The sequence below is a fragment of the Anopheles marshallii genome, chromosome X, assembly GCF_943734725.1.
Source record: "Anopheles marshallii chromosome X, idAnoMarsDA_429_01, whole genome shotgun sequence".
Lineage (NCBI taxonomy): Eukaryota > Metazoa > Arthropoda > Insecta > Diptera > Culicidae > Anopheles > Anopheles marshallii.
In genome coordinates this window covers 14,552,371-14,577,878 of record NC_071325.1, presented here as the reverse complement: position 1 = coordinate 14,577,878, position 25,508 = coordinate 14,552,371, and the positions used below count along the sequence as shown (strand labels likewise).

The 25,508-nt window shown below is 43.3% G+C and overlaps 3 protein-coding genes across 3 annotated transcripts; all 3 read right to left on the bottom strand.

Annotated features, from left to right (window-relative positions):
- Window positions 1-203: 203 nt before the first annotated feature.
- LOC128710457 (histone H2A.V) lies at window positions 204-7,525 on the bottom strand. Its single transcript, XM_053805515.1, has 4 exons — window positions 7,433-7,525; window positions 3,326-3,403; window positions 2,931-3,044; window positions 204-389 (listed from the first exon to the last, which is right to left on the bottom strand). The coding sequence occupies exons 1-4, from the start codon at window positions 7,523-7,525 to the stop codon at window positions 204-206; spliced, it is 471 nt and encodes a 156-aa protein (XP_053661490.1).
- A 1,857-nt stretch (window positions 7,526-9,382) lies between these two features.
- Window positions 9,383-10,369, bottom strand: LOC128718958 (SPARC). Its single transcript, XM_053812579.1, has one exon. The coding sequence runs from the start codon at window positions 10,367-10,369 to the stop codon at window positions 9,383-9,385; it is 987 nt and encodes a 328-aa protein (XP_053668554.1).
- A 7,265-nt stretch (window positions 10,370-17,634) lies between these two features.
- On the bottom strand, window positions 17,635-18,570 carry LOC128710447 (protein twisted gastrulation-like). Its single transcript, XM_053805503.1, has 3 exons — window positions 18,123-18,570; window positions 17,901-18,033; window positions 17,635-17,827 (listed from the first exon to the last, which is right to left on the bottom strand). Exons 1-3 carry the CDS (start codon window positions 18,568-18,570, stop codon window positions 17,635-17,637), a joined length of 774 nt encoding a protein of 257 aa, XP_053661478.1.
- Window positions 18,571-25,508: the final 6,938 nt, after the last annotated feature.

Here is a 25,508-nt window from a genome sequence, read left to right as displayed (position 1 = left end):
TCCACCACGTTTTCGCTCGATCGTTACATACATGCAAACTAACAACGGCGTTTTGCGTGATTTCTGTGCCCATGCTTTAGGACAGTAAAAAAAATAATAAAAAAATGCTCTCTTCGCCGCTTATCAGTACTTGGTTAAAAAAAAATACGCTCAGTATACAGTATAATAGTGAGCATCCAGCGCACCACCATACTGGATCCTCCTTATTCGGGTCCACCCTTCTTGCCAATCAGGGATTTGTGGATGTGAGGAATGACACCACCACCGGCAATCGTTGCCTTAATCAAGCTATCCAATTCTTCGTCACCACGAATTGCCAGCTGCAGATGCCGTGGTGTGATTCGCTTCACTTTGAGATCCTTCGAGGCGTTGCCAGCCAATTCCAAAACCTGGAAAATAAAGTATAAACATTACAGGTAAATTACATCAGATGGTATGTATGCGCAAGTAAATTTTCGTTGCTATCTATTTATTTCAGTTTTTTTTTTGCAAGATCTCGAATACCTTGTCGAGATTTGATCTATCTATTGAGGCAAAAAACGGATTAGGCTATTTTTTTATCTTATCGATCTCCTGACACTGCTGATCAACCAGATCATGCCATCGATGCCATCGATTAGTATAGATAGTTGTTTGATAGTGTGTTATCTGGAATGTGTAGCAATTGGACTTACATCTTCTAGCGTTGAAAAGAGTTTGGTTTATAAACCGGTCGTTTGTCGCCTCGTGATTGGCTCAATCTAATTCACCGTACTTTAGGGTATATTAAACTCCGTTTTTCGTTGAAAAACAATCAAATTCAAATAAAGGGGATTATTATACATGGGAAGAACTACCCTACTTGAAGTAGAGTGAAGTGTACTCTGTGATTATTGAAGAAGTGTTTACATATCTAAATTAGCTTTGCGTTGAATATTGCTATGCACTATGTTAACCATAGGGCCAATTATCTATGACAAACAAAATTGTTTGACAAAAAGTTATACAAAACAAACGGAAAACAGTTTGCCAATATGAAAACATTTTTGAATCGGGAGGTTTTTGGCTTCGTTGATTTGAGACAAAACTACAAGAGCTTTATATTTAAAAGCGGAGAAAAGCTTTATTTTCAAATTAAGACCTTTGCACCCTTTGTATACTGCACATAATGTCATTCAATTAATAATATTTGTATGATTTAGAAAGGTTTTTGGTGTTTTTTCAATGCATAACAGCAAGTTTTTAAACCTTGGAACATTCCCAGAGAGAAAATAGAAAAGGCACCGCATAGAATGGGTTCTGTGGTTGCACTGATTCTGGTCGTGGTTTTGTTCCACATATGATTCTTGCGGTATTATTTCAAATACTGCGACCTAAACGAATTAAATCTTAATTTTGAATTTGAAAAAATATATCAAGTAAACGAAAAGGTCCGACAGAGATAGTAAGTTGTATCAGATGAAGGTGGTGCAATGACATTTAGTCAAAGTATCCACCGGTAAGAGCAAAAGCGCTTACATCTAAGGAACTGTTGGAATAAGACTTTGCTAAATGGATTCTGCTGCTGTTGCTGTTGTTCGCATAACGGATGCGCTTGGCAGTGCATCAGCTTATCTTACTATTGCCATTCACAGCGGTCACAGTATCCACCACATTAGATTTGCAACATCGACAAAAGTACCACCCGCTACAGCTGAATCAACTGCAACAGTTCACACCAGCAACTAGCACACTCATGTATATGTATATCTATAAATACACATTCAGATTCGCAAAGTAAAATAACTCAACAACAAGCGAGTTTGGAGATTTTCCATTGCAATTAGCTGACGGAAAACAGTTTGACAAATATGGGTATCCGTTTGTGTTAGAGAATACAAATTCTAGACAGTGTGTTTGAAAGCTTTCCTTTCGTTAAAGCTCATTTTTCAAACAGACAACACAAACAGTAATTATTGGCTTAATTAGCTACCAGATTAACGGAAAGCTGTCAAAACTTGTAAAGCATTGTAAAGCACATAATACGATTTCGGGTAGTAGAACCAGGCGCTAACCATTTTTATAATCTGTATTCTAAAATTTTTGATCAGCAGCAAAAGGCCTGATAGAAAAAATCTGGTGTCTTCGCAAAATGAAAATTACTAGACTTCATTTTACCATGTAGCATGACTGCTAGTGAATGAAATATTCTAAATACATTGTATTGCAACGCATGAATTACATCCGATGACTTTCCTTTTCGATTCTTCGAGGGCTTGGAGGGCTTTGGTGCCAAATTTTTGAAAACAGGTAAACGTTATTTTATTCTGCCCAGAATCTTAAATTAAATTGTATTATTTCTCTATGCTTTTTCAATAATACACTACAACTTAAAGAAGTCTTCCATTGTGGGCTTTCCGTGACTATTGATACGTAACGTTCTCATGATCGACCTGATTCATTATGTTTCTTCTGATAATCGCAACGACCCAATAGGTTAAGTCTTCCATGTATAATAAACTAGACTTAATTGTACAGCGAAAATTGAGTTTATTATTTTTAAATTTATCATAGAATCAATAAGGTATGAATACCAGTTAACATATCAGGGTATACTTCTATAAACTTCAGATATAAAGCTGACTAGAATAAAGTGCTATGGGATCATGCTATTCTTTTTTGTATCATATCAATGTTAACATATGTCTAGCCGAAGCTAGAATGTATTCCTTGCGTAGCAGGAATGAAAAGTATATTGTAACTTTTCTAGATTTTGATCCAGAATTTCACAATCTTTTTTTTTGGTGTTAGTATTTTTGAAGGTTCGACGGTTTTAGTCTCTATAGTAAGTGAGGTACAGTGGAGCGACCGACAAATTTCCTTGAGAACTGTTATTTCCGAGAGGCACACATTATTAGGCACCCCAAAATGGCACCAGGATAATCGGTACTCCACTGCAATTTTGTACTCACCTCAGCAGTGAGGTATTCTAGGATGGCAGCCGAATATACGGCAGCGGTAGCACCAACGCGTCCATGGCTTGTCGTTCGGTTTTTCAAATGGCGATGTATACGCCCAACAGGGAACTGCAATTACATAAAAAAATTAATAAAAATGCAAAAGATTGTTTTCCATTCGTTCTAAAGGAAAAAAAATGGGTCAACATCGTTCGGAAGTACGTGAACATATTATCTTTGTAATGACAGCGCGCGCGTTTCAGACAACACACACTCACACACAAACACACGCACACGCTATACAATACAAGGCAACGTATGCACACAAGAGAACCATTTTGGAATTGGTCCGTCGCGTTTGTCACAGTACGCGTGAAAAAAATGGGGTATCTCCCGCCAAAAATACTAACCTGCAATCCAGCTCGCGCAGAACGCGACACTGCCTTGGCTTTTGCTTTTCCAGAATCCTTGCCTGCTTTGCCGCCAGCCTGTAGAGAAAAAAAAAACAATTAGAATCACAAAAAGACAATAAAATCCTAGCCATTAGAGAAAATGTACAACAAATGGACAGATAAGCAAAATGTACGCGCGCGTCCCGCGCTGCGTAAGTTGAGGTTATGTGGTCGCATAATCGCGGGACACACACAAGCGAACTAGTCAACTCGCTTTAATAAACGCGTATTTCTTTCGAGCGGCCACAAAACAGTTGGGAGCACATCCCAGTATCGATTTTACGTTTTTGCTGCACATCGAATGCTAGGAAGGCTCAACCGGGGGTATAATATTGTGGTTTTCTGCGCCTTTGTCGGGAAACACCGCATACAACACAACTTTCCCGGAGCGCGGGATTTGGATGTTGATATGACGAACAGCACATACGCACTCCATATAGATTTGGCTTGAGGAGGTTGTGGATTGAGACGTTTGATCGACGATATTCCGTACAATGGGTGGCAACTAAAACGTAGCGCGTAGGAAAAAAAAACACTTACCATTGCTTTAGTTTAGCTGTTACAGAAGTTTTTCACCGTAATAATCGAAGGCTACCAAGAACACGCGCTGAATTGCAGAAGCAAAGAAAAAAGAGAGGGGAAAGAAAAAGGAAAGAGATACCATTAGAGTTCGGTATGATGGCGTCGCTTCGGTTGCACGATATGTGCGAAGGAAAATGGTGCGATGAAGCACATAAGTTCGTGTAACATAGCGTTCCTCTTATTTAGAACATTTTTTGCATTTACCACAAGCATTAACTGAACCAGGAAAACACAACGTTTGTTTTCATATAAAACTATTTATTGAATCGCGCCGTTTTGTCAGAATGACATACGATTCTTCCAAGTCGTAAGGTCAGGCCGTGCGACAATACATTGACACCTCTAGAGCGCAGTAAGAAAAAAAAGTTGGAAACAGAAGCAAAGTCGTGTTTTTTTGGCATATAAAAATGCAGTAAAAACACAAATATTATGCTTTTAGCGTGGTTTAATGGAAACACTTTTCTTCACCTTTTTCTTGTTTTAGAGCAGCACTAACACTGAGCAATTTCGCTTTCGTCCTGTTTGGGTACGACTTAATGAAGAAACTGAAGAAACTGAACTGATGCTTCCGAGCAAAATTCGTGGTTTGCTTTCCTGGCTTCCCGGAAGGATGGTTCCACCAATACAGCCACAGGTCTCGCGTATTGCAATGCTCTCTCCCTTTCGCACTAGCATCGCCGCTAGTGATGGGAAAACAGCTCCGAACCTACGGCTCCGAACCCACAGCTCCGAACCCATAGCTCCGAACCCACAGCTCCGAACCCACGGTTCCGGAACCGGTTCTGAATCCCCGAAGATGCGGGTGATGATGATGAAGAGGAGGAGAGAGATGATGGTGATAGGGGATGATTGGAATGGGGATGAGGGAAGGTGGAGAAGCGAAGATGAATGAGGGTGGACGAGAAGAGAGAAGGAGGATGGTGGTGGTAAAGGAAGAAGGGAGGAGGGAAGGTGAATAATTTTCTAAAACACTCAGCGAGGGAAACTGGGGGCCTTATTGTTTGCCAGAGACATTTGAACAGTTGGTTCGGAGCCGTGGGTTCGGAACCGGCTCTGGAGCTGTCTGTTCGGAGCAGTTGGTGCGCTCCGGAGCGCACATCACTAATCGCTGCACCATCGATCGCACATATATTCTGTGTCAGCACTTTATGCTGTGTCAGGCGTAGCAAATGCTCGTTTGTGTGAGTAAGTGAGTTGTGTTACGTGTTACGCGGTGTTCACGCACACCAAACATACCAAGGGTAGCAATCGAGCGTTTGGCAGATATGCAAGGCAGCTGTTCATCAGGCAACCCTGGTTTAAAATTCAACATAAACTCGTAACGGTCGGCAGGCTTGGTGCGCTGCAGGTAAAGCGCAAAGACAGGGTTTTCGAACGGAGAATTTGCCAACAATTTATCCTTACGAAATGTGGATGATGGATAGGGGTTTTTTTTGTACGATGTGAAAAAAGAATGTTATTTATTTATTTATTTCTTACATGATGACGGCGTTTGCCGTATTATCAACAAAGTGTTGAGTTTATATAATTTTTTTCAAATTTTACAAGGCATTTCCTCCTTGCGAAATGCCTTATCCCGGGCATACTCGGTTGGATTGGTTGTAGGTGTATGGTGGATGTTGGTTTTGTGTCGTTTTGGGTTTTGTACTATTGTGGTTGTTCGTTTTGTTTGTCCTATTGTTTTGTGTGATGGTCTAGGTCCGGTGATGTTATTGTAGTTATTGTTGTGGTTGTGGAGCTATTGCTTGTGGTGTGGCTCATGTGCTATGGCGTCGGTCTTTTCGGGAACAACCTCCTGTGTTCGACATTTTTCGACGGGACGGGACATTATTCGACGGGCCATGACGTGACTGAAACAAAACAAACAAATGTACACAGACTGGACGATACAAAACACCCTGTCTAGTCTGCCTCCCTTTTGCTTTGCCTTTTTTGGCTTTGGTGTTGTCCTCAAAGGCGACTGTTTCCTCAACGGTTTAAAAATGGCACTGCAAAAAACATCAATTCACAAGGACAACGACAACGAATAACAAAGGATGGGGAGCGAAAGGATACACGGGGAAATAAGGATGGGATTTATAGGATAAGACCGTTGTCCCTGGCGAAGCGAAAGATCAGCCTCATGTATTTCATGTCCCTGCCAGCCAAAACATCTCGAATCGGTGTATCCGGGATTCTACCGCTGGATTCGACTGCTCCTATCAAGGAGGGTCTGGCGGTTTCGAATTCCACGCAGTACCATAAAAGATGGTCCAAATCATGGAATCCGACCCCACGAATGGAAAAAAGAATGTTATTATGTATCTTTTTGTTAATTCAACTTACTTAAAATAGGGAACAGAGGCAGGGGTGGTGCGACAACACCTCCTTCGGTGATTTGCTCGTACGATCTGATACCTAACACGAGTTGTCACCGGCAAGTCCTGTCTCAAGTCTTCCCGTGGCGCTGCTAAATACGAATACACTGGATCTCACTAACTCAGTGTTTCTTAACTAATTGAGAAGGCTGCAGGACGCGAGATGTCTAGGAACCTGGTGGTGTTCACCCCTACCACCGAAGGTCAAGCCTAAAATCCGTTGTGTCTGCAAAGGGACCGCGAGATGCATAGGAGATGGATGTAGTTCTGGCCAAACCTAAAATCCGTGTGTCCCATACGAGAGGGGCCAAAAACATAAAGGTTCAGTTGGGCAGTTCCTTTATGTCGGCCATATCATGGCTCCAGCCGGGAGCAGGAACATGGATGTCTTGTGTCTTGTTGTTCGAACGCCTGTGACTTAGCACCACCTCCTCAGTCACTAGAGGCCGATGCAACATTGGGGATAAGCGCGGCCTGTTTGTGTGCCAATGCGCCGTATCTCCAGCATACGTGCCAGCGAGTACTCCATATGGACTAGTTATCCGGAGTCTCGCGCAAGCAGCAATGACCTTGATTTCCATGAGGCGAACGCGTGAAAACTACTGCTGTGAAACCTTCGAAAGTTGTCATCGGTGTCAGTGACCAAAGCTAACAACGGTGAGACGAATGGCCTAAACGCTGTAGGGAGTGACGGGTCCAGTGATGGTGAGGCTGGCCCGATCCTCCGGATCCACGTACAGTTGTTGACCGCCTAAAGTCTTCACAGTTAGCCACACGCAGTAGTTGGATGGCAAAGGACGTGGTCACAGATACACCCCCGGCAGTCGAACGCTGACGTGGTCACATCCCGGATGGACACGTCTAGAAGTCAACAAGTGCTAGTTGGCTGCTGTATTCTGTGGCAAACGTACTATCGGTGTCTAAGTTGAATACTTTAGGCTGTTTTCAGCCCCTTGTGGGCAGTTCTCGGCTCATAGGCACCGTAGTATGCGCCCGCTGTAGGGGAACGCCATGTGGGCAATCCCGCCACTGCAGCATAGACTAGTGTTGTAGGTATGATGAAGCGTGACTTTGAGGCATTGGGGGCTTAACAACCTCCAACCTCTAGTCTATACGTGGATCTTACCTTGCCAAACACGAGGGGAGTAGACTGATGCACTGATAGTTGCCATGCGTAGCTGTCCTTGCTGATTTCGTGATCATCTCGAACGCCTGACATCTAACCAATGTCATCGCGCGGCGCCGTGGGGGTTTTGTTAACTTCGTGCAAGTATACAAATGTACCCAAGCAGGCCTATCGCTGACGTATTGTCTTAACGGACCATCCGACATAGGTTCTGAGGCCTGAGGAGTTTTTAGTCCGTAGGCGCTCCGGCGAATCGGGCAGTTCCCTGGGTGTGGTGCCTCCTGCATACGAGCAGGCGTCCTTTAGGACGTGGGTTCTCTATGAAGATTCTCTCCTCCGACAAACCAAAAGAAAGACAATAGGGAACAGAGGAGAAACAATATTTTACTTTGGATTTTTAGGGTTTCCAACCGGAGTTGGAACCTATTTTTATTTAACCTTCCTAATGCTGGGAATTGGGTCCCAGACAACGTTTTACTTCCCTACTACACGATTACTGGCTACTTCATAGCACGCGGAAGAACTTCCTCGTCGGAGATCGAAGCGAAAGAATTGATTTCCATCATCGGTTCTGGAATAGAATCCAGCTCTACTTAGCTCCGCCAAATTTTCTGCGCCGGCCAGAAACCTGACTCTTAGCGAAATAAATGGGGTAGTTATCGTACTAGTTTTAGACAATTTTATTCGTTAAATATGGTATGCACCGCCTTCAACCGAACATACAAGAGTTTTGAATTTGGTATGTCTCATTTCGTGAGTGTCTTCGTATACGACATAGCCAAAGTCGTCTCGATAGTTTGCAAATTCAGAAGTAGATTGGATTAGTTGAAGTTACAAGATCGAAATCAAGTCAGTTGAAAAGTTTTAAATAGACAGCAATCAGCAATAATCAATTCCTCACAGCCCGGTGTATTGTCAGTGGCGCTGGCCGTCACATGACAGGACCGTTCCAAAATCCTATTTGGACCAATCCCCCGTAGCAAGGACTGACTATCCAGCTACGTGGTAACATTAAGTCTAGCTAGCCAGAAATGGCTTATTAGAATAGTTGTTTACGCCAAGAAGAGAGAATTTTCCACAGATTAATGGCCAGCCTTGATCAGTAAGATTTCTTACCCATTTCTAATAACAATTAATATATCTACTCTAGTAACCTAAAATCTGCTGAAATGCCTTTAATACAAAAACGTCACATCTCATGTGTACAACAGCTGCAGAATACATGTAGAAGATTTTCTACCAGTAGTTGAGTTCTCAGTTTTCACGGACTTGCTAGAATTTGTACCCAGAACAACAATGCATCTTCTCCAAAGTAATTAACGACAAGGACTTCGATTCGCTTCGATGAATTCCTTAAAATGTAGGATCGCTTTTCGGACATATTTATTGAAGCAGCACCATTAGTCGTTAGGTCATTAATGCATCAGGATGTTTGAAGGTGAGAGCGCAATACGAGGTCCGTTTTTTTTTTATTCAAACAGGGACACGGGGAACGGCAATTTTCCAGGCACACGCTCCATGTGATCGAAAGACAGGCAGCTTCTAAATGAATTCGCAGTAGAACCCTACAATTTCCCTGCGGGACAGGTTAGTGTAGGGTTGTTGGAGAAATTGGAGTTGCAGGTAGTGTGCGCTTCTTATCAGAAGACTCGTCCCACCTTCAATAATCACACGCCTTCGGAACGGATATTAGGATTGGATTAGTTTTACTAAAGGGAAATCGGTGTCAAGAAGCACGAACGGCTCTTAGCCTGTGAGGAAGATTGCTATATATACTGGCGTACGGTTGGTTGCAGCAGCAGAGGGCTGGCTGTCCGAGGATCACGCATCGTTGGATAGACTTCCAGTATTCTTGCGGATCTGGTCATAACATCAGCCCGTACGCCGTGGGACTGGAATTAGACGGAGGATAGGAAGCAAACAGGTGGAATTGGGGAGGATATCTTCGTACTAAACGAATGCATCGTGGGGGTCGGACGAGTTTTGGTCCTCCTCCTTGGAAATTTCCGCACAACGCGCCGTCAAATCTTCCTCCTCCAGCTCCAAACATTTGCCCCACTCCTGCAGGGAGATGCGGTGGTCCCGGTTCGGGTCACAGCTTTCCAGGAACGGTGCAATGCAGTGTTCGAGTGCGAACAGCGGTGCCCGGATCGGGAACAGCTCGTGCCGGGAGACGGTATTGTCGTGCGGGTGCCCATCCAGCTCGCACCACTTCCAGATCGCAGCGTTCGTCCAGCGCTTGGTCATGTTTGTTTCGGCCTCGTGCTCCAGCTCCATGTAGGCCTCCGGCAGCTCGTTGCGCACCGCCAGGTCGTGCATCACGTTGAACAGCCAGTCACGCATACGGCGCGGGAAGTCGGACAGATCGTTCTCGCTACACTCGGGCATCTCGCGACAGGTGCCGTAGTAGTCGATGTGTACATGGCTTAGCTCTATGTGCCGGCAGGCTGGATCGGCCGTGTTACACAGGCAGCGCTGACGGTGCACTTCGCACGCCGAGTCCCAGGTTTCGTTCCGGTTGGTGCACACCTTGCGGCGCGGATCCGTCTCGGCGGGACATTCGGGGATGCAGACGCACTCACCACGTTGCTCCTCAATGTTCGCCTTGCAGACACGGCCGGCACCACACCGGACGCCCTTGCACGGGTCGATCAGGCGCGGTGCTTGGCCATCAAGCATAGCACCCTCTTCCTCCTGTCCCTCATGCCCGTAGTGTTCGGCAGCAATGCGGGCAGCGAGTTCCCGGGCCATCTGGTCTTCCTGTTCGTAATCGCGGCTTACGTGCTTGGCCTCAATGTGCCGCAGCAGCGCCTCGTCTTCGTCGTCGAAATCGTTCAGCAACTCATCCATCAGCTCGTCCGCGTGTACCGGTGGTGCCAAGGCCAGACATGCCAGCACAGCTACTAGCGTTAGTCGCACCAGCTGCTTCATCGCCATCCCGTCGTACGCTATAGACTTATAGCCAGACAAACCCTCCCTGATCGAGAAGCGAAAAATTGAGAAAACAAAACTAGTAATATGTTTAGCGAAACTTTGAAGAATAGACATTTAATTGATGGGTTCAGTAAGTAATCATTTGAAGCATAAAGAGGCTTTTCACAGTTCTATGGAACTTCTGCTTCTCTAGCGGCAACACAACTTCAAGCGGATTGGTTTTACCATTTTTCGACTTTATTTTCCCATAGCTGGAAAGTTAGAGTTGGGAATTGGGCCAGATTAGTGTTGGGTGAAGCTGATTAAGATTTGGGAATCTGAATGAATCTTGGCACTGTATGAATGAATCTGAATCTCATCATCCTAAATTTGTAGGCTTCTCCTATGAGGTTGTACATCATCAGTTCATCTTCAATTCCACTTTAGGCCTCCAAGAACATGATTTGACATTACTCTGAGGGTTCATGAATCTTTTGATGGTCGATTCCATGACTTGAATGACTCTTCACCACAGATTCCTCTGAATGGCTCTTCTTGAAAGATTGATTAAGCACAACACTGGGCCTGTTGGATAATGCAACGATGTTAGAAGTAGTAAAACGTAGTTCATAAACAGGTCACGGTCTAAGTGTCAGTTAACAGCGGAAACGACCAGAGCAATTCTCTTCTGCTGAAACGCCTCGTAACGACAACACGTGTATTGGGAACCTATAATAAAACCGTTCACACTTTAACAGGTCCGAGTGGGATCACGCACCGGAAATCAGCCACGGCATTTCCGCACTATAAGATTACTAAATCTTTGAAAAGAAATGTGAAGATTACTGTAACTCTAATAGCTTACGCTTCTCCAAAAAATCTCTTACTTCTACAGTAACTAAAAGTTCAAAATGCGTGAAAAGTCAAAAGTCTTTGAAGATAATTTAATATTTAGTGATTCATGATGTTTCAGAGGTCCATTAGAGTATTCATGGATCTTTGGAGATAAAAAGATTCAAGAATCTGAAAAATCCATAGTTGGTTTAAAGACTAATTTCGCTGCATGATTTTAGATCTGTTTCACCCAACGCTAAAAAAAATAAAACCAGGAAGATGTCCGCTACATTCAAAAAGGGTATTCGAACAATTAAAAAAGAAAAACTTCAAGCGTCCTCCAACTCTACAAGTTGTTTTGTACTTTACTTGCTTCAACAATACAAATCTTTCGCTAACAAGAATTAGTCTCCAGAAGAACTCGCTCGTGCGGGGACGTACACTACGATAAAAACCACCACAACAACGCGAACTGTCTTGTGTCTGGTGTCTAGCAACAAGGCAACACAAAGGAGTTTGTGTATCGTAGTTTATGCTGGACACAGAAATGGTCCGTTTGCTATTTGCCACATGCATAAGAAATCTGCCAGCAGCATACGCTTCGTCCCGGTAATTAAGATCGGTTAAGATCGTAAAACTATCCGTGCCGGTCAGAGCCGTGCACAAGCAGCGAAATGATGCAATCTCCGCTGGCAATAAACCGTGCCTGCGTCGACACCAGCAAGGCAGATACAATGTAGTGTGGGTCGGTCAGTTTCAGATTTAGTTTTGAGGCTTGTTTGCAAAAAAAAAAAAACCTTCATCGGATGATCTTCAGAGGTGGTAAACTTAAAGTCAAACGAGGAAGCATTTCCACCATGATACAAAACAGGCACGCAGACGCATGCAACGTGTGTCCGAGTGAAGCACATGTTATTCGAGTGAAATAATTTGGTGCGAAACGGGATGAAAAGCATGAAGCGTATGCTTTACAACCACTGGCCCAGCGCACTGAGATCATCGAGTATGATGAGGATGATGGAGTCGCACTTGCCAGCTGCATTCGCAAGCAACAATCTTTTCTCCGCCGTTTATTCACGCCCGCCACGGCTCATTGCACACGTGTAATAGCAATACGCTTTAACTGTGTCAAAGGGTTCTTTCCAGGGCGGAAGTGTGCTTGGCGCTAGAACGGCCAATGCGCTGAATGCGTGGCGGTTGATAAAAATGAGTGTAATGCGTATGAAATAAGGAAGGCAGGAAGCAGCACGTAACGGACCTCTAGCTGTCTGCTGATGTCATACGAGTTCGGCAGCTCTCGTTTCTTGTGATGCCGTGATTGGTTGAGAATTTGACAAGAGCAGGTCCAAGCGGAGGCACGGTTTTAATCTGTGTATGCAGATTATAGAGTGGCAACTTACCACGAAGCACATTTCCTTCTGTTTTATTTTTGCTTAGTGCGCGTTAAGGGAGACGTAAAACAAGATGGGTTTTAGTTTAATGAATACTTTTTCTTTTTTTCTCCCATTTTTGTTTTGTCTCCCTAGCATTGGCCTAATGTCTGGTGGATAACAGAATTATCCATAGTGAAATGGACTGTCGGGCAATTGAAGTTTCCTCATCGCTCCTAACTTTACGGCGAAATTATTTTAAAAATAGATTCGTTTGGATAAGCGCTTGCAAACTAAACAATTTGTTCTCAAAGCACGGAGAGAAACAAATAAATCAAAACATGCTGCGCTTACAATCGCGCTGCACTTCGGCGTAAGTATTGGAAAAGTGCTGCAGGCATAAAACCGTAAGGAACCCCTTCAACACACCCCGGTTACTTGCCTTTCGCATCGAAATGCAATCATCATATGCACTGGATTCATATCCGCTTACATCCACCCCCTCCCGGCATCAGTTTTCCTCCACGGTACTGGAGAGGTTTTAAAAATGGTGGGTTATTTATAACGACGAACGTCGAGCACCTCGGTTACGGTGCTGTAAACAATCCGTACCAGCTTGCCAGCTTTTTTTCGGTTTACTTCCCTGCTCAATATCCTGCCCACCGTCATTATTTTGTGCCGTCCCGTCACTTTTCTCTTTGTCTCCCTCTCTCTCTCTCTCTCTCTCTCTCTCTCTCTCTCTCTCTCTCTCTCTCTTTACGGTAAGATCTTTCAAGGAATTGATGAAATATCCAATGCTGCCGATGGGATCTCTGTTGTACCGTTTTGCTACCGGGGCTGTAAAGGGGGTAAAGGTTTTGTAGTTTGCAGCAGGAAAAAAACATCCTGCGTAGTGCGGTCGAAAATTTTGAATGTAGAACCTCGTTGGGCGATAAAGTGTTGCGTATGTATGAGTGTGCACGCATCCTCCGGAAATGGCGTAACTTCCAACCGGTCAGCCAATGTCCAATGTACTCGTGCGTGCAGTACTCGACGGCGGGGTTATCAGTTTGATTGAAGGTTACCCGGGAATGGTAACTTAAGCAAGCCTCGGTTTGGTTCGCCATTCGCGATAATACGGTGCTAGAATTCTAGCTTTTCAGTTTTGATGTTTTTGATCTTAAGCTGTATATTCTGCATTGACCAACTACTAGAGGGAAACTTGTGTCTTTCTTTCATGTCACTAACAAAACACAACTTGTACTCAGTGTACTTGCAAAGGAACGTGTAAATCGAAGGAATGGCAGCGAGAATGAACATCAAGAAGCGTGCCACGCCACTAATTTCACGCATCATTCACTAAAAAGTAACTTACGGTGGAGATCTTAGGGTGTAGAATTATTCTGAGGATCCCTCAAGCAAAGCTACTAAATGTCCACTAACCAACAACACGAAATCACATACACACGCACTCTAATCGAAGCACCAGCGCCAGTCACACAGCAGAAATTGCGTCCGATCTGCTCGATCGTTACCGCCAGACTGACTCGGAACGCGAACTTCTAACGACAATCTTCCCGAGGTGAGGCAAGCGCCACGATCGTGGGCGTACAACGCTTTCCGCTTGAAATGAGCGAGAGATGGGAACAGTCGCAGAAGCAAGCGGGCCAAACAAGGCAAGCGCGTACAATGTGCTTGAGGCATCTTGTAGACGAACCCACAGGCCGGCGTGATTAGTTGAGGTTGAGATTGTGTGATTATGCGCGCCAATCTGGTCACCAGACGGCAGCAAAAAAAAAAATGGTTTCAGTATTAGAGCAGTAGAAGGCTCAGCCAATTATTACGTAACGCAAAAAATGACCATTTGACCCCTGTCCACCACTCTTTATTAAAAAAAACATTAGTTTTTTTGTTAATCATTAAAGTAATCCACGAAGTAGCATCGTAATTGAACAAATGTAAACAAATGTGAAACGAAATATAAAGTCCTGCAAACGGGAGTTTGGTTTTGGTGTGGGGGGATTTTGTCTCAGTCCTGTGGTCAAGACTAGCGGCGCTATCAATAAACCACCGAGCTGCCTCTATAGCCACCATTACATTACTTTACATTTCCCCCAGAGCCACCTGCTGGTGCCATTGATGGTATCCGAAGTTTTCACCTCCGAGTCGCGGATGGCCCTCTCCAGCTATAGGTTTGTTTTCAACTATTCCATATCTTTTATCAATATATCTATCATAACATTCCTGGATTAGGTTAACTAAACCGTGGCAAGGTTCTTGATAAAGGAGTCAATTTCTGGAAGAAACTTCGATCACAGATCCGAAACGAATTAACAATTCCCATTCGCCGATCAGAACGAGCTCGGTAGCGTACAGCTTCATAGTACTCATGCAAATCGTTGCCTTTCATTAGTAACAAGACAAGTACAGTAACAAGTGAACGAATTTATTTATCAGCACTATCTCCCATTCATTTGGGTGATTGTCTGCAGTTCAAAATTTACGGATTTCATATGACAATGTCCTTTTTGTACGAATAGTTTTTCATCGTCTCGTCGTTTACACCGATCTTCCGATTAAACGATGAAGTAATTTTGCGCTTGGTATGTACCATTTTTTGATCAACCCTTTTTTCGGATAAAACACAGATTCAAAAGCTCAAAAATATGATGATAGCATAACTACATTTGTTGCTATAGTTATTATAGTCACTTCATTTATGCTAATTCATCTTGAATTGAAACCCAAGATATTTCGAGAGTCGATTTCTGATTTGAAATTCACATGAATGACTCTTTTTGAAAGTTTTATTAAGCACATTACTGTTGAAAAAAAAAATGTCTATACCTCTTGGATGTATCAAAAGGCAATGTATTTTTTTCTCAATTTTAACAATAATTTGGATATGTACCAGCGGATGTTTAATGGATGTCGCATTTGTTCAAACGCTCGAGGTTTTTGAGACTGTTTCGAGCTCCTCAAGCGCAATATTTCTCTTATTAGTCGACATGTAACGATATACACCTGAATCCAAATAAACAACATCTCAGTGGATGTCACAAGGTAACAAGACCGATAAACTTGAAGTTTGAATACCAACAAGTAGATAGATTACAATGAATTTGTAAGAGAATCTTGCAAAGAAGTTAATTCTTGATAAATACAAATATAAAAATAAATACAAATAGTTTCCTAACAAAATGTTGAACACCTCCTCAAACTCCTCCTTCCTTGTATATAACAAATTGTAACGGTAGTACAAACCGTTGACCGTTGACCCTCTGCTCCTCAAACAGCGTTACGTAATAAATGGTTGTTCCCAGGGACTGACGGAATGCAATCCTCATTCTTGCGAGGTCTGCGCAATGTGGTGAAGTAATTAAGGGCATTTGCGCGATACGCAAAATGCTGTTAATGTCGTTAATGTCGAATGTCACTAGCAAGTGAGATGATTTTAACACCGTATGCCCAATTATTCAATTAAAACGTATCGCAATGGAACTTTAAAGAAATTATCCCAATAGTGTGTACAAAAGGGAAAGATACTTCCGACGATACTGCATTGCATGCAACATTACAATTTCAAACAGCACGTGCTACATATGGATAGCAACACGTGTTTTTTTTCCTTTCTAGAGTAAATGTGTTTCTAAGAGCATGAAGGCGTTCGCAAACGCGTTTGCTTTCGTTAGCGAATTCCTTTCGGGCTAGCAAAAACAATATGGCTCAACGTTGGCGCGACGTTTTTTATAATTTTTCGGAAAAGACTCGTTATTGGAAGGAACATAAACATAAGCAACGATCGTGAACCGCGGCTGAGAAGATGAATGTAATAACTAGAAAAGAAAAAAAAAACAAACACTTCCGTTCTTGGGTCGCACCGCGGTTGTACGATAGTGCCGTCACATGGTTGGGTCTTTTGCCCCGTATCGTATTGCCGGACGGAACAGTGGAAACCGGCAACAGACTGCGCTATTGCTTCCAATTCTAGCAGCTGTTATTTCAGTTACGCATGCTGCGAGGTTATCCATGCTTATCGACATCTTGCGTTTTGATTTAGTGTTAGAACGACGGGCACAAGTAAGACCACCATTTCCGTTTGTGTTTCCAAACCCCATAATGGGTTGTGTCAGACCCCCCCCCCCCCCCCTTAACATAACAAAAAATCTTATAGATAGAGTAGAAAAGAATGTATTTATTAACAGATAGTCATTGCCTTCGATACATTGGAAGATTGTTACATGTGTATTTCCATAAATAGATGAAATGGGTAAAAGAGTATGCTTCGTTTTTTTTGTACACCAATTTCTTAAATCGTCAATTATAATGGAAGTAATAAGTAAGCATTCTTACTGCGTAAAATACTTGCCAGCAGGCGAGCGTATTGCCTGCCGCATCTCGCAGACGCAACGTGCCACTTCGTACCGAATCCCATCCCGCACATACATAATAGCTGCGCTTAAATTCTACGATAAACATTTACGATACTAAATAAGACCGCATTTGGACATCTGCGGTGCGCAAAACGACCCATGCACAGTTGTCGGCAAACGTACAAATGTGAGACTGCTAACAGTGTGATGTTGCCAGATTGCTTAAAGCTACCAGTATTAAAATTGACCACAATTCGCCACGACAACGGTGGTCGTGGCAATTGGGCAAGCGTAAGTTGCGAAAGTTTGCTGAAGGTTGATTTTGTTTATACAATGCAATACAACCATTTCGTTACTACTAGTGTGCTACCCTTCTAAGTTTTACAAGTACGATTAACTCGTTTTTTTTTTTAAATATAAAAACGCTGCAGCTTTCGCGTTATGCTACGTCCGCAACTAGGACGTATCGCGTTATAGATGCCTTACCGTGAGTACATTATCATTCTACATTTCGCATGTACAGCAGCTCTCGATTTGCTTCTTCGGACTTCCCGCTTCTGCGGACAGAGTGTTTAGAGTTCTTATCTGTGTATGTTAAACAATACAAACAAACAAAAAATAGTTTGCATGGACTTAACCTACATGAAATGCAAGGTCCGCTTCAGTGGCGGAATATGATGTGTTCGGTAATATAGCGATGGACGAGGCAGAGCAACGGTAGTCCAAGCCCGATTCATATGTTGGTCGATTCTATGGCTGCATTATCGAGCGGTCCCATACCGTCCCCATAGTCCAGTTCGTCTTCGGGAGCAAAATCGTCCAGATCGTGCTCCTTGTTCTCGGGACAGTCGCGACAGCGCGACTCATTGATGCCGTAGTTCAGACAATACTGACCGATGCATTCGCAGCAACCATCATGGAACCAGCTGGTATCGATAAGGAAGATGAAGATCAAGTTATACCGGGGGCAAATTGAAATTCTCACTTCACCATACATACCGATAGCTGCTGGCCCCCATTGTACGGCAACTTTCTTTGCACTTGTTCCACGACATACATTGTGCCTGGTAGGCGACGGTACAGTTGACCGTGATTTTATTCGGATCCTCATACTTCTGCTTCAAATCCATATCTGTTGAGTCTGGTTGTAGTAAGGAAATAAAAACGGGATTTACTTTTAATCGTCAACACGCTGGACCGGGTGGATGGCATCTAACTTACGAACAACGTATTTGGTGGCACCATCTCCCTTCGGACCGTACAGTGCCGCATCGATATCGATCGGGAACGAGATCACCTTCCAGCGGCCCTGCGCATCCTGCTCGGACGTGATCACGTCGTACAGGTTCGGGAATCCCTCCAGATCTTCGATATGTGATTGCTTCGATAGCTCGTTGGACGTTTCGTTCGGTTTCGGACACATCTCCAGGCAGCTGCAGCATTCCGTGTACAGATAGCTAAGACACTCGGCACACTCCTTGCAGCATGTGCAGCTCTTCATGTCGCATTTGCAGCTTTGCGTCAGCATGCACTTGGACACGATGCTAGCGCACACCATCTCGTTGCAGCTAGCCGCTAGCTGGACGCATGCCAGCAGCACCAGTACGGAACCAACCAGCAGGGTAAACCTTCTGTGCACTGGATCTCCTTTCTGCCTTTCGCGCTCCATTCTGTCGTTGAGTGGACGGCAATTTCCGTCCTTTGTTTTACCTTGGGGGGGTACGTGAAACCTAAAACGAGATAGTTTTGTAAAAAAAAACAGTTCGTACCTTTTTACTGAATAGACCGTGTTTAAATGCGACGCAATGCTCAGCGGTTGTAAAGGAAGTGCAATTTTATACTGGCATAAAAACACTGCCTCTCGACTGTTAAATTTCCAGAAATAGAAACGCTTCCCCATTGGTAGTTTCGACTAGGAAAAAAACGCATCAGGTACTTCCAGATGTTTTGCTTTCTGCAACACACCTTCGGTGTGGCGTTTCGCAGCGCTTCAATAATCTAAAACGCAATTCCTGTTGCGAATAACCGAAATTGTGGATTTCACTGCGATCAACTATTGTGGTGCTGGGGAGAGTTTAGCTTTTTCAGTGCAACTAACGCTGTTACGAGTAGTACCACTATTCCAGGAACAGCTTATCGATCGCGGTGTAGAAGGTCACAAGATGTTATCGTTGCGAATAAACCGAACGATCTGCGATGATCAGCGAAAGATCGACCGCCTATACATACCGGCCCGGTTGTAGGTTATGTGTCATCTTGCCCACTTCGCTTACTTCAAAGTTAATTAATATGTAAACAAAATTCACTCCACTGCTATTCGCAGGCGGAGGTTGATCGAAGCGTTTGTTGATTGTGTGGTAGGGGACCCCCTGTCCCTGCATGGTCCTAAGTTGCTTGTGAGTGAGGTTATGATTGTAGAGGTCGTTGTGTGTACAGCATGTATACGCGACGGCTGGGAAAGGAACCAGCGAACCTGTTTCGCATATTTGAATGTTTTCTTTCGTTTCTACCGCTACAGTCAAAGCTTCAAGGCTAGTTGCTATCGCACGAAGGAAAGATATTTCTAGGCACTCGAGACTCTACTCCGCTCGTAAACGGTACGAAACATTCCACAAGAACGGACGCCTGTAATCATTCCTGTGCGCGCGTGTAAGAGTGTGCGTTTGAAAGGGATCTGGCTTATGTCTGAATGATGTTTCGATCGATTCCTCCAAGATGCTTGACTGCCTTCCTCTTCCCTTTTCTCACACCACAATACCCCGCAGCAAACCACCGTAAGAGCTTGTTTTACACACCTAAAAACTTGCCCACCCTGAGAGAAAGGTTTATGTTGCAGGCTTACCAGTTGGCTTGATCACGATCGCACTGCACTGCAGGTGTACGAAAATGCACGACGACAGACAGGAGTCGCACGCACGCGTCTCCTTTGGCACTGGAAGAATACTGCGCAGCTTTCTTTATTTTCTTCACCAACCAACACCGAGCACAACAGCATCGGTCAATAACGCAGTGTGCGCGCGCCTAACACCAATCCGAACTAAGCGATCGCTGCTGCAACGACACAGCATCCGACAGTGATCGTGCCAACGTACGCACACATATGCAAACCCGTGGGGGCAGTATGCACAACTACTGTCAGGCAGGAAAGTTCTCATTCGCCTCTTCTCACCCATTACAACTTTCTCACTGAAAATGATTCAAATTTAAAAACTTTAAAGACCAAGAATGTTTTGTTGTGATTTCGATTTTCAAACAAGAGACATGTAATTTTGAAGAAAATGTAAATTACCGTTTTATTTATACTATTTAAAATCTTAAAAGGTCTCGTACGCGACAAAAGAGCCATTTGGCAATACGAGTGATTGTGGAAAATCATGGTAAAGCCGTCTCTATATTGAGCTGCAGTATAATTTAATGTCCATAAACTCGAGTTTAACACCCAATGTGTGGAAAATTTCGTTTCCTGTATTTTTGCTAGCTTGCTTGAAAGAATTCTGTATAGATAAAACTAAATCTTAACGAAGGTTCTCACTTTTTGACACAGGAGCTCAAAAACTCATCGAGCACTCAGTTTCTCACTGAGAAATAGCCCAAGGGAACAAAATCCGGAGTTTGGGAACTATTTTCAACCGAGTTTGGTCCTCATAAATGTGGTCCCGAATAGTTACGCTTTGCATTTTCGACACCTCTTCCGTACTGTTTTGTCTTGTAGGAGAAAATAGAGTGCATTGCTCTATTCTGCATGTGTGAATGGTTGGATGGTTTTGCGCTCGGAAGTGGAAGTACGTGCAGTGTTAAGAAGAGTGTGACAGATATTTTTGCATTCGTATGATTGCACGGATCAGCGGTTGAAAGAACGAGAAAATCCGGAGTTTGGGAACTATTCTCAACCGAGTTTGGTCCTCATAAATGTGGTCCCGAATAGTTACGCTTTGCATTTTCGACACCTCTTTTGTACTGTTTTGTCTTGTAGGAGAAGATAGAGTGCATTGCTCTATTCTGCATGTGTGAATGGTTGGATGGTTTTGCGCTCGGAAGTGGAAGTACGTGCAGTGTTAAGAGGAGTGTAACAGATATTTTTGCATTCGAATGATTACACGGATCAGCGGTTGAAAGAACGACAACAGAACTTTTGTATTATACCATTTGATACCAATTTACCTCGACGGCGAATCGATGCGGCCACGGAGTCCCAATCTGAGAGTAAGGTCATTCGATATGCACCAAACGAACCATACCATCCTTATTGGGTTCAAAATGCAAAGGAAAAATACTTAGTCCGATGACTATTATGGCAGGTGCTGTTGTATGCATTCATGTAGCAACTAACATTAACGCACAGCTGATTGGAGCATGTATAAGATCACAGTTTGTGAGTAAAAGTAGTAAGCCAATTGACTTGCATCAGGTGATGCAAATACCCTGTACGGGTTTGACTCGCCGTCGAAGCTGTTAACTTACAAATGAGTATATGATTGAAAAATGCCAGTTATTTTGTCTTGTTATTGTTAAAATGTTGTATAAAAAGTCATCTTCTTGTCGAAGATAAGATTCATTATTGGATGCACAATTATATTGTCATGATGCAATTAGTTGCTGCATTTGCATTATGGTGCAAACAAGTAATATATTGATGATGAATGGGGATTGCTTCTAAAACATAATGCATAAAAAAGAGGCTTGGGTAATTTTAGCGCATTCTTCCATTTTTGCTCCAAGTGATAGTCGACGACCGATCAGGTTGAGAATATCATGTTTATTCAATGAAATATCACAAAAATAAAAAAAAACACTCGTAACAATTTTCGTGCCTATTAGTCGCTATACATAAAACGTAGATCGTAGAGTATGTCTGCATGCAATGTATGAACATATACACGCATACACGCGAAGATAACGGGACCGCATACGCTCACGATACAATGTGTCTTCTTCCTTTCGGATTTGGATATGATTCGAACATTCGATCTGTTTTGAATAGAACAAAATTCAGAACTAACTAGTGAACTAACTAGTGAAATTCATAGTCACAAAACGCTCAGCTGGACGACTCGCCTATGTGTGACGGAGAAGAGAGACATGTGCAAGGAAGACACATTCATTAAACCCACCTATACATACAAGACCGATGTGCGCTACGTGTGCAAGTGTGCGAGAATGACAGAGGAGAAGTGAAAAGCATGAGCGAATTCTCTCAAAACGGTCGATGTATGAACGTTACCGTGCGGGTGCAAGCAGGAGAGAAATAGCGGTTAGAGCGAGCACTTCTGAGTTCTGTAGGTCTAAATGTTTCGCTTGGGTTGTTGCGCAGAGCAATGTAGCACTTTGGAACATTCTGTGGTAAAGAAAATATGTCAAAAAGTAGAACATTTTTATAAAAGAAACATTTTCGGAAAACCACTTTTGAAAAACCAACTGATCTAATCTAAAAAAAAAAAAATATAATGAAAATGTTAACACTGTGGAACACATTTGGAAAACATCATCATCTTTCACGTCTCCAATGGCATAGTACATGCAGTCATGCAGACATGCATCGGCAGTTGAAACGAACAGACGTATCGCGCGCTCGTGGAAAAACTGTCCGTTAGTTGTGTACCGATCGCGGAACGAGTAGCACCATCGTTTGCCGGTACGCTCCTGTGTGGGCATGTGTTCAGCTGTGAGGAGAAACCGAGTAGTGTTTTGTGTTTCTTGGCGTACTGCATACCGGGTCATGTGTGCGTGAAGAAAGGTTTTGAAGGAAAACTTTGGCACCGTACCACGTTCGGTTTGTTTGGAGTGTGTATCAGGCGGCAGCATCACGCCAAGAGTGTTTTCTTTCAAAAAATACCGGTGCGCTGACGACGAACCTGGCGAAACAGGGCGGTGTATTGAATAGTGTGTGGACCTGGCCGTTTGTGCATGAGGGGCATATTTTTGAAAACGGATCGTGTGTGATCTTGATCGTGCGTAACGAGAAAACGCAAGAGAGCAGAAGAAAATATAAAACTAGGGAAAATAAAGACCTTCGCTTGGGAAAGGTCCGAAAAGAAACAGGAGGGGTGTGTACGTTGATGAATCGAAATACCTTCGCGCTCAACCCCAACGTGCTCAACCGTGCAAGCAGAAGTCAGCTGTAACCGTCGGATCAGCGGCCCCTGAACGTTCCTGCACTCAAACCAGAACAATTCGCAAGGACGTTTAACCGCAACAGGCGAAGTGATACGCGCGAAGCAAGGAAAACAGTCCCCAAAATGCTAGAGGTAAGTCTTTTGTGATGCATTTTTTGTGTGTGTTTGTACATGTGTGTATTTTGTTTTATGTGTGAGTTTTTTTCATCTGTGGCTGCAGTGTTTTTAAACTACATTTTTTCAACTTTTATTTAAATTAAGCGTTTATGTTTTTAGGGATTTTGAGATGTTATTTAGGGTTCGTCGCTTAGTGTTTATCAGACAAATTAATTTTTAAATAAGTTTTCCTTTGTTCAACACTGATGTTTATTTTTATCTGCAGATAATAGGAATAAAGTCTTAGACACATTTTTGGGAATTTTTTTCACGATTGTCTGCACACATTGATGTGATTCTATTAATGCGTCGCAGTTGAAGTCTTTTGTTCCATCTGATTCTCTTTTTAAAATATTTTGTAGTCTGGAATTTTTGGAATCAATCAATCAATTTTCGAATTCGTGTAATCAATTGAAGGTTCATTGCTTAGTGAATCAACGACACAATGATATTCAAAAATGGATTGTTTTAACGAGTACTGATGTTTATTTTTCTCTGTAAATGTTGACAACAATCTTTTAGAAACTTGTTTGAGACATTTTATGACGAGTGCACACATTGCCGTAATTGTATCAATGCGTCACAGTTGCAGTCTTTTGTTTTAGCAATCTCTTCTTTTAAGTAATAAAAAAATCTTTTACCAAACATTTCACCAGGCATTAATGGATTTTGAATGCTTTTCCAAATAGCTTGAAAAAGAAACCATGACCTTAGCAATCAGCGAATCTTATGAATCAGCGTGTCCAGCAGGACTCAACGCAGACGAACTGCCGGCCTTCCCCTCCGAAACTCCCGATTGGCGCGGACGGATGGCCAAAACGCTCGCCGAACCGCTCGGGTGTGGCCAATTAGCGAATCGTTTGCTGGCTGCCCCGGTGCGAAAAGTAGGTCACAAGGCACACCCGGCGTGCGCAGTGGCCACTTGGGCGCTTGGGCGCTAATTATTTCATTTTCATTCGCCTTCCGCCCCACGTTCGGCACACCGCTCGGCGGGTTGCTTATCTGCTGTGCAAAAGTCGGGCTGGCCACCGGAAAGCAGTACGAACAAATTGTGTCAAAAAACCTGCACCGTGCTGTACTGAGAGAGGCTTATTGCTGGTGGAATTGTGGCTTGCACCGTGATCAAATCTGTGCGGCCTGGCACGGGCACGGGATCCGTTTCGGGGGGTTTGGAGGGTACACTGGCTCAATTCTGGCACCAAAACATTGCCATAGCTATTGGATGATTGGGTAAGGAATCGTATCGTGAAGGGGCTTGAAAAGATTAGCGAGTCTAAAAAGAAAATGCATATTAATTATATTTTGACTACTCTAATCCTAGGCATACTTTCTTACGGTAGAAAGACGAAACTCTTAACACATATAAAAAAATACTCAACACTATAATACACCTTTTCTCACATCCTGATGTGCTTCCGCGAAGGATAGTCCTTTTCTGGGGGCTTCATCGGGATTTCTAATGTCTAACCCCTTTTTTTAGGGTTAATTTTCACCCTGATGGAGTGGAACGACGGAGCAACTATAGTAATCTTCCTGCCTCACTCTATGTGATGTCTCTCATCTGTATATTTCCATCAATGCGATATTTAGATAATTGTTAGCAAAGAAAATATGTATCACAAATTTTAATTAATTCAGAAGACGTGTATAAAATGAAGTATAAATCATTAACAAACGATAAAAAAATGAACACACGTAACAGCAGATAAAATTTCTCATTAGGAGAAAAGTGAAACCAGCCGCAATGAGGAGAAGCGTTTATAACCGGTGCGTAGGTGGGGTTGCGAGACAAGATACACGATTTTATCATATATAATATATATAAAAAAGCAAAACAACATACGCACGTGCCTCACCTTCTCCACGCGCCACCCTCCACTGCGCTGCTCGTCGAAGGGGAGGAGTTTCGTGGAGATCGTCGTGCTTTTCTCTTTACGAAAGACGTTGCCAACCGCGGAGCTTTCTTTTGTGATTTCCACATGCCTGTACGCACGCAGCGTACGACACGGCGTGTGCTGGTGTGATTGAACTGCTTTTCGATTCCCCCGAAAAAAGGTGATGCAGCAATCGCAAGCAAACAAAACAAAACGGAACTAAAGATACAAAGCGGCATGAGGATCAGACTCTCGGGAAGGTCAATGACATGATGCATGCAGCATAAAGTCCGTTTCGCCAGCATAAAGATGTTGGCAGTTGTTTTTTTGGGAGGGCTTTTTTGTTTCGTTGATGGTGTCACAAAAAAAAAACCACTACAAAAAAGTTGCAATCAAGTTGTAGATTTTTATGTTTCTCTGTCGAAATTAGTACCTCGCTTGCACAAAGGTCGTTAAAACGCTCA